Source organism: Lepidochelys olivacea, assembly GCF_965140295.1.
Source record: "Lepidochelys olivacea isolate rLepOli2 genome assembly, chromosome: 27".
Classification (NCBI taxonomy): Eukaryota; Metazoa; Chordata; order Testudines; family Cheloniidae; genus Lepidochelys; species Lepidochelys olivacea.
In genome coordinates this window covers 14,255,001-14,267,235 of record NC_140437.1, presented here as the reverse complement: position 1 = coordinate 14,267,235, position 12,235 = coordinate 14,255,001, and the positions used below count along the sequence as shown (strand labels likewise).

The following is a 12,235-nucleotide window of genomic DNA, read 5'->3' as shown; positions in this document are numbered from 1 at the left end:
GCCTTGGGCAAGACCCTTAGTCTCTGTGTCTTCCCCATCTGTGCAGTGGAGTAACAGCGCTGTTGTGAGGACAAATGCATTAAAGACTGAGGCACTTAGATGCTGTGGTAATAGGAGGCGGCATAAGGTACCAGATAGTCTGTTTGTTCTGTCCTTTGATCTTGGAGTCTCTCTGGTGGCTAGAACAGGGGACTGAGAGACAGGACTCTTTGGTTCCATCCCTGGCTCTCACAGGGAGTATGGCCCAGGTCCCCAAAGGTATTTAGGCCCCTAACTTCCTGGAAGTTTAGGGGCCTGTCTTTGCTGCTCTGGGCCTGTTTGTAGGGAACCGGTGTCAGGACTCCAGGATTCTATTCCCAGGACTCCTGGGTCCTATTTCCAGTTCTGCCGCTGACTCGCTGTTGCTGGGCAAATCGCTTCACCTCTCTGTGCATCTGTCAAGCAGGGCTGATGACACTGACCTGCTGTACTCTACCTTGCGGGGCTTCGCTCGTTTGAGCTCTGTGCTAGGGGAATGCAGAGCGCTCCAAGACACAATTACTGTAATGGCTGAATTCGTGCATCGGGCAGTATAACTCGATTACTTACCTCGGTTAATGCCTGAATCAGAGTCCGCTGCAGTGCGGCTTTGAACGTGACTTTTCCTAATGCGTCTTATCACTTCCCCTTCGCTTTGGCAGTGCTCTCTGCTCCCTCGGGCTTCCTCTTTGCTTCCAGCTGTACCCCGGCCTTGTGTTGCTCTCAGAGCTGCATGAAGACTGCGAAAATGCTTCCACGGCTAGTCATTTGGGCCCAGATCCACAGGGGTATTTAGAATCCAAACCTCCGTTGGAAACCTAGAGCTTAATTTCTCTGAGAGTTAGAAAGTTTTTCTAATATCTAACCTACATCTCCCTTGCTGCAGGTTAAGCCCATTACTGCTTATCCTACCTTAGAATCATAGAATATCAGGGTTGGAAGGGACCTCAGGAGGTCATCTAGGCCAACCCCCTGCTCAAAGCAGAACCAATCCCCAACTAAATCATCCCAGCCAGGGCTTTGTCAAGTCTGACCTTAAAAACTTCTAAGGAAGGAGATTCCACCACCTCCCTAGGTAATGCATTCCAGTGTTTCAGCACCCTCCTAGTGAAAGTTTTTCCTAATATCCAACCTAAACCTCCCCCACTGCAACTTGAGACCATTACTCCTTGTTCTGTCATCTGCTACCACTGAGAACAGTCTAGATCCATCCTCTTTGGAACCCCCTTTCAGGTAGTTGAAAGCAGCTATCAAATCCCCCCTCATTCTTCTCTTCCGCAGACTAAACAATCCCAGTTCCCTCAGCCTCTCCTCATAAGTCATGTGTTCCAGTCCCCTAATCATTTTTGTTACCTTCCACTGGACTCTCCAATTTTTCCACATCCTTCTTGTAGTGTGGGGCCCAAAACTGGTCACAGTACTCCAGATGAGGCCTCACCAAAGTCGAATAGAGGGGAACAATCACGTCCCTCAATCTGCTGGCAATGCCCCTACTTATACACCCCAAAATGCCACTGGCCTTCTTGGCAACAAGGGCACACTGTTGACTCATATCCAGCTTCTCGTCCACTGTAACCCCTAGGTCCTTTTCTGCAGACGCACAGAGTAGTCGATTGCAGTCCTCTTTGTAACAGCCTGTAACATATTGCAGACTGTTCTCAGGTCCCCCCAAGTCTTCTTTTCTCAAGACTAAACACGCTCAGGTGTTTTTGTACTTTTTTTCCCCCATGCGTCGGGTTTTCTAAACCTTTGATCGTTTTTGTGGCTCTCCTCTGGATTCTCTCCAGTTTGTCCACGTCTTTCCTAAAGCGCGGTGCCCAGAACCGGACACCGTACTCCAGCCGAGGCCCCTCCAGTGCCGAGTAGAGTGGAATAAATCCCTCCCGTGTCTTAGGGCTTACAATTCTGGAGTGGCGCTGTTAGCCCTTTAGCAAAGACGCTGCCCGTGCTGCCGGGATTTCTTCTCCTGTTGGCCTCCGTGAGTGGCAGTAGCCAGCATCCTCCCATCAATCTACCTCTGTCTGTACCAGTGATGTAGTTATACCAGCCTAAGTTCCGAGTGTAGATGTCCAACACCCTTGTTAACACCCCCCAGAATGATATTCGCCTCGTTGACAACTGCATCGCACTGCTGACTCATACACCCTTTGTGATTCACCGTAACCCCCAGATCCTTCTCAGCAGTACGAACACCTAGCAGTTATTTGATCAAAAGGGATTTGATTTCTCCACCCCTCCCCCAATGTATTTTGCGCTTGTGTTTATTGAATTTCATCTGGTTCATTTCAGACCAATTCTCCAGCTTGTCAAGGTCTTGTCCTGTCCTCCCGAGTGCTGTTAACCTAGTTGTTGTTATGTGGGCTAGGTAAAAACCTCTTATGTTCATTAGTTTAACAACCGCCCTTCGTTTTGGTGGAATGTAAGAAACAAAAGTGGTCTCCAAGACAAAGGCGCACCCAAGGCCACCCAGAAATTCAAAAGATCAGGCAAAGAGGATCCAGCTGAGTGTTGTTTTTGGGATACGGACATGTCTGTGTGGATGGGACAAACAGCACAGGAGAGAGACACAGGGACTGTGTTTATGCAGCGCTCAGGTTGTGACAATTGAGCTGGTGGCTTTTGATGCGGTCGACTGTCCATTGCTGAGAGGTTCCTAAGGTGGGATTTTTCCAAAGTGTCTAAGGGAGTTAGGCACCCGACTCCTATTGTAATTTGAAAATCTGCCCCTCCATGCTGGGTGTATTTCAGCTACTGAATCTCATAGGTGTTTGTGTACCCGCCTGGTGAGTGTGTGTTACAGGTACCGATCTGTGGGGGATCAGAGCCTGTTACACAGGCCAGCCGCAGAGCTTTCGCTCAAGCGGTAACGGCTCCTGGTTTTCGGTCACGAGGTCCTCAGTTCAATCCCTGGTGTGTCAGTCACAGTGGCGGCCATCAGATTCGCTCTTGGGCTCTGACATGTATGTTCAGATTGTACAGCCCCGTACGCTACATGGGGCCAGACCTCCTGCAGGAAGGGCCCACAAACCACGTGGTGTGCAGGGGAGGGGGGGCTATACTTATAGCACAGATCTCTTACCTTCACCCTCTCTCTCTGCACCCCTTTTTTCCCCTCCTCGCCAGAGAGCTTTGGTGGAGACTCATCTGAATCGGATCCGGAGCCTGGAGCAGCAGTTGAGACAGAGAGATGGCAACTCCTTCCAGAACCTCAACTCCCAGCTGCAGAACCAGGAGGTCCAATACCTGTCTCTCCATGGCAGCCCTGGCCTGACACATGGTGAGTCTTTCATTTCTGGCCCGGGAAGATGTTTGGCTTTCCCCAGCGTGGACCCTTCATAATGTTGTCCGTTGTAGAGGGACTTGTGATACATGGGGGGCTTATGCCCTCGCTGGCCATGATTCCCAGCTCCTTCAGGCCACTTTTCTGCTCACTGCATTCTGGGGCAGTCATGGGCCTGCTCAGTCATTGGTGTTTAGAGCAGCCTCAGGGTTGCTCTAACTTGGTCTGCTTTGCATGGCGTTGTATGGGCCCTGGGAAGCAGAGAATAGCTGGAGTGCGCTGCCCTCTCCCTCCCCATCCCAGCCCCCAGAATGGAGTCCCGCTATGAACTCAGTGAATATTTTATAGGGTTTCTAGATTTTAGCACCAAAAGGCATCATTATGACTGTCTAATCCAGTGGCTCTCAACCCAAGGCCCATGGGCTGCTTGTGGCCCAATCAGCACGCAGCTGCGGCCCATGTGACGTCCTCAGGGCCCTATGGGTAGTATATATATTGTGTGGATGCAGCCCACCTAACCCAGCAAGAGCTGCGTGTGTGGCCCACAGTGGTAAATAGGTTGAGAACCACTGGGCTAATCTAACCTCCTGCACAACGCAGGCCGTGGAATTATACCATACATAAGAACGGTCAGACCATAGGTCCGTCTAGCCCAGTGTCCTGTCTTCCGACAGTGGCCAATGCAGGTGCCCCAGAGGGAATGAACAGAAGAGGGAACCATCAAGTGATCCATCCCGTCGCCCATTCCCAGCTCCTGGCAAACAGTGGCTAGGGACACCATCCCTGCCCATCCTGGCGAATAGCCATTGATGGACCGATCCAGGGGCGGTTCTGAGTCCGGCCTGTTAGCTTACGGAGTACTATGGGCTGTTGATGCTCTCGGTATATTTATGTCCCCCTGCTGAAAAGAACGGCTCTTGGCCACACGTCTCTATGGCCCCGCGCCCGGTTTGCTAGGCCGCTCGAAGGGCCCGGGGATCAAAACCCGTGCGGAGGCACGGTGCTTTCCGGCCAGCAGAGGGCACTGCCGCCCCTCCGTTTGTCGCTTCTGTTTCTAAAGCCTGCCCCAAGCCCGGTTAATGGCCCGTTTCAGACTCCCTGCCACCTGGAAACACCAAGTCTGTTTCCACGGCTTTCGTGAGGGAGATTGCGCCGGCCACCTGTTCACAACTGGGTGGCAGCTCCCGATGAAGTGACAGCCATCGGCACTCTGATGGCACCCGGCTCTCCGAGCGGGAGGGTGGCTTTGGGGATGCTGGCCAAGTTATGCCACGCTCTGGGAGCCAGGCACCGTTCTCCTCTAGAGTCACGGGGTGGGCGGGGGGGAAGGAGAGAGGCGCAGAGACCTGGGGTGGGGGGGGGAAGCAAGCTCCCGGTTCTGTGCCTGGACCCCACCCCTCTGTGAGCTGCTGTCAGAGTGGACCACAAAGCAAACCCACCGGCTCTTTGATCACCAGCTGCTTCTCCTAGTGGTGGTTTCACCAATGAGTGCCAAGGGGGCTTTGCTGGTGGTGGGAGAATAAATGGCTGATTTTCCCCCCCCAGCCGCCCCCGGCTGCTTGTGGCTTGACTCGTGTTAAAGGTTCCCAAGATTCGAATGATCCCCCTGCCATAGAAAAGGGACCCCCAGCCACCCCCTGTGACTTCTTCACCCCTGAGAGCCACAGCCGCCAGCCTGATCCGTCCGGCGCAGGCACTTAGGGGATGAGCTGCAGCGGAATAAAGATGCTCTAATCACGGCAGCTATCCAGGGGCGAGTCACTGGGGCGAGCGTGAAACTTGCCGGTCGATATCATTAAAAGGAGGAGTTGTTGAAAACCCAAGAGGAAGCTGTCACCTTGGGTGTCCGGGAACCAGACGTGGGCTGCTGGCCAGCTCAGCTGGATCAATGGATGCCCGCTGGGGATCTGGCCCCTTGGCCCCAGTGGAGTGACGCTGGTTTGCCCCAGCGAGGGATCAGGCCCTGGGGCTTTTAAGCCGGAGCTCTCAGGCAGGTTCTTGCTGCTCTTACTGGGAGTGCGCATAACACGGACATGGGGCTGCTTGGTGTATCTGGTCACATCTCCTCCTAGTGACCAGCCCTGGCTAGGAGAGGGGCCTGGCTAATGCCGTCACTCTGCCGGCTCTAGGGGCAGCAGGCAGTGCCTTTGAGGTGCAGGGCCCTGGTTTGCTCCTAGCTGCAGACTGGGGTGCCCGTTTGTCCGCGGCTTCTGTTCCCTGGGCGCTTCTTGCTTTGCTCTGTTACACACACAGGGCTGGTCATTCGCCTCTTTCTGTGGGGCTGATCCCAATAGGGCTTTTGTGTTCTGACCTCCCCCCAGGAGAGGGATGCTGGCGGGAGGGAGCCAACCTGTGCCAGTTGGGGTGGGTCTGCCTCCCCCCATCACCTCCCTTCACCGGCATTGTCCTATCCCTCTCTCCAGTGCTGGATCGGTCCATGAGCTGGCAGAGCTCCCGCAGCCTGGAGCAGCCCAGCGAACTGGAGGTGCACAGGCTGGAGGCTGAGCTGGAGGAGGCCCGGCACGAAGCCCAGAGCTCGCAGCGCCGGGAGGAGCAGCTGAAGGCAGAGTGCGAGAGGCTGCAGGCTGAGCTGAAGCAGCTCCAGGAGACCCGGGCTCAGGTGAGGGGGCAGTCGGGCCGCTGCGGGTGTTTGTCTGGGCCCGATTGTGCCCTGGACTCCTTGCAGGATCAGGCCTTGTGAAAGACCGGAGGCCTAGTCCTGGCTGGGGCCTTGTTGGCATTTGGAATCGGGACTTCTGTTTGCCGGGAGCTCCCAGGGCTGGTTGCAAACCTGTGTCTCCCCCCACAAGCTGAGAGCTCAGGCAGGGCCGGGTCCCGCTCTCGGCCTCCCTGCTGTAACTCCGGAGCCTGGGTGGAGTCATGACCGACAGAGAGCCGAGCCCGGTTCTGGTATCTTTCCCTGGCAGAGGGGGCAGCTGCTTGTCAACCGGAAGGAGATCTCCAAGCGCACAGGGATTATTGGCTCTGCCTGATCCTTCTGGCAGGGGGCTCGCGCTTGGCTGCGGGAGTTTGGAGCTCTCTGCTTTGTGTCCCCCGGGGTCCCGTCTCTGGTGCAGAGACGTGGGGCCGGTAGGACTGGTGCAAGGTTTGCTCTGCTGGCCCTTACTTAGGCTAGAGGCAGTGGGACACTGGGGGAGATGGCTGTGCCCCTTCTGTGGCTGATCCACAGATGATAGCCTGCCACCGCCCTCTGCTAGCGGGCCAAGTCCTGCAGCTCAAATGCCAGATGCCGGTTCTCTGGGGCTAGAGGCCCTTGGTCCAACCCCTGCAGCTGACCCCAGCTGTGCCTCCCCTGGGGAAGGGATTCCATGTGGCGGCTTGATAGGGGTGTGTGGCTCTTGGTCTATCCTGAGAGAGCAACACCCGGGGAGAGAGGGGATGGCTGGGTTACCAGCTGCGGAGACTGAGAAATCTATCGGGACCGGGATGGGAGCCACCCTGGAACGTGTGCATGAAGGGTTAGGGTGCCCTGCTGATGGTAATGGGCGGTTTGTCTGATGTTCCCTAGGACCTGGCGACCAGTCAGTCGGAGCGGGACATGGCCTGGGTGAAGAAAGTCGGTGATGACCAGTAAGTGCCCATCAGTATGGACGGACGTGCTTCTGCGCAACCTGGGGAAGGGGGAGAATCCTGCTCCACCCGATGCAGGATGTGGGTGGCCAGAGCTGCAGGGCGAATGACTTGGCAGCTGGATGCTTCTCTTGTCCCTGAGACGGCCCAGGGACCTTGGTCTGAAATGGCTCTTAGTGGGAGAGAGACGGTGAGCGGCACGGTGAAAGGGCCCCGTCCCTCAGCTGTTTGCCTGCTCTGAGTCTCTGGATCAATAGTGCCCGTGGGCCTGAGCCACCAGCCCTCCCTCCCGTTGGTGTCGGTGAGCGGCGGGGGCTGCGGGATCAGGCCCTGTCTGTGTTTCCACTGGATCCAGCGCTGAACCATCCCTGGCTTCAGCTCAGCAGGGGGCCCTGACTTTCCAACGTTTCTGTACTGGGCTGGGGCAGCCTGATATTCCAAAGGGGTGGAGTGCCCGGAGTTGCCGATTGAAGTTGGCAGGTTCTTGGCGCAGTGAAAACAGGGTCCCCTTTTCGCGGCCTCAGGTCAGGCTCCCTGGATGATGGAGGCGCTTGAAACCCCTGGCTGAAAACGCAGCTGGGTATGACTTGCCCAGGGAATCTGTGCAGAGCAGGGGAGAGAACCCAGGAGTCCTGGCTCTTCGTTCCCTGCTCTAACCGCTGGCCAGCACTTCCTCCTGCTAGCCCGCTCTCCCTCTCGGGTCTTAATCGGCCAGGAAAATCTCCCCTTCCCTCTGCTGCTACCCCGCCAGGATGGGGAAATGCTCAGCCCCTCCTGGGGACTCCAGGGAAAGCCCAGTTGGTAAAGAGAGACTGCAAGGTTCCCCTGCCGCGGAGCAATGGCTGGACCGTGCCTCTGGAGATGATACAACCCGGTACCTCCTCTGCTGCCCAGCTGACTCTCAGAGCCCCTTAGCGCCTGTCTCCTCCCCCCATGGGCTCCTGCTGGCCCCCCTGGCCTGGCAGTGAGATTCCCGGGGTGAGGGTCACCGCGGGAGCTGTGTGTAGCTGGGGATGGGTTTGGCCGTGGGGGGGCTAGGGGGCTGCAGTGTGTGGCGGAGGGATACTTTGTGTGTGTGTGTGTGGGGGTGAGTACAGCATGTGGATAGGGGTACTTAGGGGAGGGCATGGGGGGTGTGGTCTGTGGTGCAGGGCTATCAGGGGAAGAGGGTGGTGTGGCGTAGGGATACCGTGGGGAAGGGAGTGGGGGTAACAGCATGTGGCGTATGGATACCGGGGGAGGCAGGGCTAGTGGCAAATGGCGTAGGGATACTGTGTGGTGGGGGGGTACGTGGCATAGGGATCTCTCTCGGGTGAGGGCGTACACATGTGGCATAGGGATACTTGGGTGGGGGGGTGGCAGCGTGTGGTGTAGGGATATCTGATGGGGGGACTCCAGTGTTTGGCTTAGGGATACCTTGGGGAGTGGGGTGGGCAGCGTGTGGTGTAGGGATATCTGATGGGGGGACTTTGGCGTAGGGATACCAGTCCCTCGCCGAGTGGCTGCAGCCCGGCACTGCCTGGCCGGTGTAGGGAGTATGACCCGTTCAGGGATCCGGATCTGCTTGTGCACAGTCTTGTCCACGTGCCCCCAGTGATACGTGCACACGCTCCCCGTGGCATGCGTGCCCCGTGGCTGGTGTAGCAAACCCTGTGAGAAAAGCCCGGCGGGTTCTGCTCCTAGGGTCCTTCTCCCGCACGGTTTCTCCCCGAGTGCCCTCGCCCAGCGCTGGTATCACATAGCACCCGGCTGACACTTCCTGTCAACCCATCGGGAAGCGTCTCCCGGGAGAGCTGTCGCAGGCCGACAGGCGAGGCGCGTGAGCAGCCCCTGCACGGCAGAGCTCCCTGCACTGAGGGGGGCAGCCCAGGTGAAGCGGCTGGGTGGGTGCGTTCCGGGGGGCAGCAGCGAGCTTGTCCTGGTGCCTGGCATGACGAGTGTCAGATGGGCGACGGGTTTGACCCTCCCTTCCCCACCTTGTGCCCCATGCACAAGGGCAGGGCGCAGGAGAGGTGCTCGTCCCCCGCGAGGGCATGGCCCGTGTCCCTCCACACTCAGAGCAGGCTGGCAGTAGGAGTCTGGGGTCCTTGCTGCAGTCTCCAAAGAAGGTGGCGAAGTTCTGGGAAGCCTTGGTCGCCCCCTGGGCAGCGTCCCCAAGGGTGGCGCAGCCATGTGCGGTCCGCAGCCTGGCCCTAAAAGGTTAAACCTTGCAATACCCAGTGAGGGCGGTAGCTACGCTTCTATCAGTGCACAGAGGGGTAAACTGAGGCACAGAGTAGGAAGGTAACTTACCAAAGATCCCATTGGCTGCTGCAGGAGCTCAGTACTTCACAGAATCATAGAATATCAGGGACCTCAGGAGGTCATCTAGTCCAACCCCCTCAATCCACAATTTTTGCCCCAGATCCCTAAATGGCCCCCTCAAGGATTGAACTCACAACCCTGGGTTTATCAGGCCAATGCTCAAACCACTGAGCTATCCCTCCCGCCTGGCCCCACCCTCCCCCCGGATACTTGGACAGGAAAAGAACCCAGCAGGCCTCTGCTCTAACCACTAGTCCACAGTGTGGATCATTGGTCTGGTGGGTAGGACACTGGATGGATTTTTGGAGACCCTGGGGGCTGTTTCCGCCTCGGCCACTAACCTAGTGTGTGCAACCTTAGGTAAGTCCCTTCCCCTGTCTGTGCTTCTCTCTCCCTTCCCCACCCTGTGGTTTCCTTGGGGTAGGGACTGTCTCTCCTTCTGTATTTGTACAGCGCTGAGCACCAAGGGGGTCCCGATCTCGGGGGAGGATTCTAGGTGCTACTGTCATGTCCTGCCGCTCATCACGCGTATCCTAGCGAGTTCTAGATGCCTGATCTCTCTTGTTCTCGGGGCACTGGAGAGACTCAAGCCTACCTGATGGCTTTTCTATTTCTCGCAAAGGATTCTCTCCTGTTCAGTGTGACAACAGAAAGGTGGGAATATTGCACTGAGCCCTGCTAATGCCCCGGCGTGGTTATTGAACGGGCTGTCCCCAGCTCGGCCACCCCCATCTCGGGAGTGCCTGTGACTCCCGAGCGCACATCAGCTGCTGAAGAGTTGAAAATAAACGATTCAAAGCCGCTTGGCCTCGCCTCCTTTTCCTGAGGCCCTAGAAGCCAATCGACTGTCTGAACTCTAATGGGTGTTGAAAAATACCTGCCATGGCTGGGAAGATGGAGATCTGCGGCTGACATATTTCTCCCCTCCCTCCTGCTGTTGAACCAGTGTTGGGTTTTGTGACCATGACTGGGAAGTCGAGGGCAGAACGCGTGGGGGCTGCGTGCTTACAGGGGCTTTTGGGTGTCTGTCTCCCGGCTGCCCGTTGCCTTGCCTCTTATGGTGAGGTTCATACCGGTGCTGGTGAGGGCCCCCCCTTCTCCCCTCCCCCCCGCTGTGCCTGATCTGCAGAGGATATGAGCCAGCTGGGGACCCTTGGCTGTGTCATTCAAGCGATGGCAGCTCCTGCTTTTAGCTCTGGGGTTCCCCAGTTCAGTCCCTGATGTGTCTCTCACAAGGGGAAGGCGTAGCAGACCAGCCATGTGTGTTGGTGGTGACATAGACTGACAATTTCCTACAATATCCTGAACGGACTTCATTGAATTCGGTTAATGCCTTTGGGGTCCATTGTCTTAAAAATCCCTGTGTGTGTGTCCCTTGTGGAATTGTCTGTTTCCACAGGAAGGGTGAATAGAACAGCAGGGGGTGACTGACGGGGCAGATTCACTCAGGTTGTAACACCTCCGGAGAAACGGCCCCAACATGCACTAGGATTTGGATAAGGAGCCTGGTTTTAAACAGGCCTTCTTCCTGATCCAGCAAACGGACAGGTCCAGGGAGGGCCCCGAACCTTAGGGAGGGTTGGAAGGACTGGGGCTTGTTCGATGCTGAAGCAGTGATGAACTGGTAACCTCAAGGACTTCCCTGGGGTGGGTGGGGGAGGGTTGAAGAACTTACCCCGACCCTAGCAGGGATTCGGGCAGGATGAGTTCTGGTGAGCTCATTAGCATGCATGTGGGTTCTTGCGTTATTCGTAATGTTTTCTCTGAGATACTTTTTACCTTCACAGCAAAGTAGGCTTGCCTGGGAAGTGCCGTGTGGTGACTTCTGTTGACAATCGCTCGATGGTCAGTCTCGGACAGCCTGTCTGTGCTGGGAAATACACAGTGAAAGGCAGGGAACTGGGCAGCCTGGAAACACCCTGGCCCGAGGGGAGAGAGATGCAGGGCTCCGTCCAAGAGAGGCAATAGCTGGGGAGCTGGCAGCCTGACAGCGGGTGCCCTGGAAGGGCAATACAGGTGCAGTTGTCCTGAACTGTGGCGCTGGGGTAACTGATCATACAGAGGCACTGATTCTGTTCTGTGGAGGCTTGGTCAGGCTGCTCCTTCAGCTTAAAGAGGACTGGAATTGGCTGTAAACAGCCCCTCAAAATCCCCCTTCCTGCTCCACCCATCCCCATCCCAAGTAGCGACTGGATGGAGGTCAGTTAGAGCAGACCTAAGCCACCTTCACCCTCTCTGTCCGAAGTGAAAGAAAGGAGTCACTGAGAAGCAGGCCCCAGAATGGAGAATCGGGCCCGTGGTTCCCGCTGGAGGCCACAGCAGAGACGGGCCCGGCAGTGAAGGAATCATGTAACGCTGGCCCCATCAGGGTGCCATGCAAATCCTTCCATCTAGTCAGTGTTGCCCAGGGACTGGCTGCTCCAGGCTGTAACAGGGCCTGGGAAAACAGCTCCTGTGAGGCAACTGGGTGCCCGCCAAACGTGGGGAACAGCTGGGATGGCCGGGGGCTCTTTGGAGGCCTCCGCGAAATGAGTTGCGGGGGTCTCAGTCCGGTCCACAATGCAAAAAAGGGCCCTTAGCTGGCACCCTCACTAGCGGTCTCGCCGGGGAGGCTGTGGATCGAAAGGAGGGGCGGTTGGATCTCCATTCTTGCCCTCAGCAGTGGTGTCTCCAGGCTGGGGCCGCGAGCGTGATGCAGCCCTGAACTGCAGAGCAGGGGACTCCCGATTTCAGCGCTCTCCACCTCGGGCGCCCGAGAGAAAGTTCCAGGGCTCCCATCCAATCCTGGGCGCATGCTGGCACAGCTCCCTGGGCTTCGATGGAGCGCCTCGCCGTTGGCAGCTGGCTGCAAGTCCGGCCGAGACGGGAACTGGCTTCTCTGAACCATGCAAGGCGCAGCCGTCCTCCCTGGGAGGACACCTCCATAATTAAACTATCGCAGAGTCAGCCCCCTGGAAAACAGCCCCCGCCTGCCTGCCTGCTCCAGTGTCTGGGATTCCCCCGCCCACTGCCCGTCCCTGAGTATCATCTGGGTAAACATTT

The 12,235-nt window shown here is 57.0% G+C and overlaps 1 protein-coding gene across 1 annotated transcript in view; it reads left to right on the top strand.

Moving 5' to 3' along the window:
- Positions 1 to 12,235, top strand: part of TBKBP1 (TBK1 binding protein 1) — a 59,518-nt gene that overhangs the window by 15,175 nt on the left and 32,108 nt on the right. Inside the window, exons 5-7 of the mRNA XM_084615999.1 lie at positions 3,142 to 3,295; positions 5,722 to 5,918; positions 6,828 to 6,889. Coding sequence (XP_084472125.1) covers positions 3,142 to 3,295; positions 5,722 to 5,918; positions 6,828 to 6,889 — 413 coding nt within the window. The remainder of the gene's footprint in view (positions 1 to 3,141; positions 3,296 to 5,721; positions 5,919 to 6,827; positions 6,890 to 12,235) is intronic.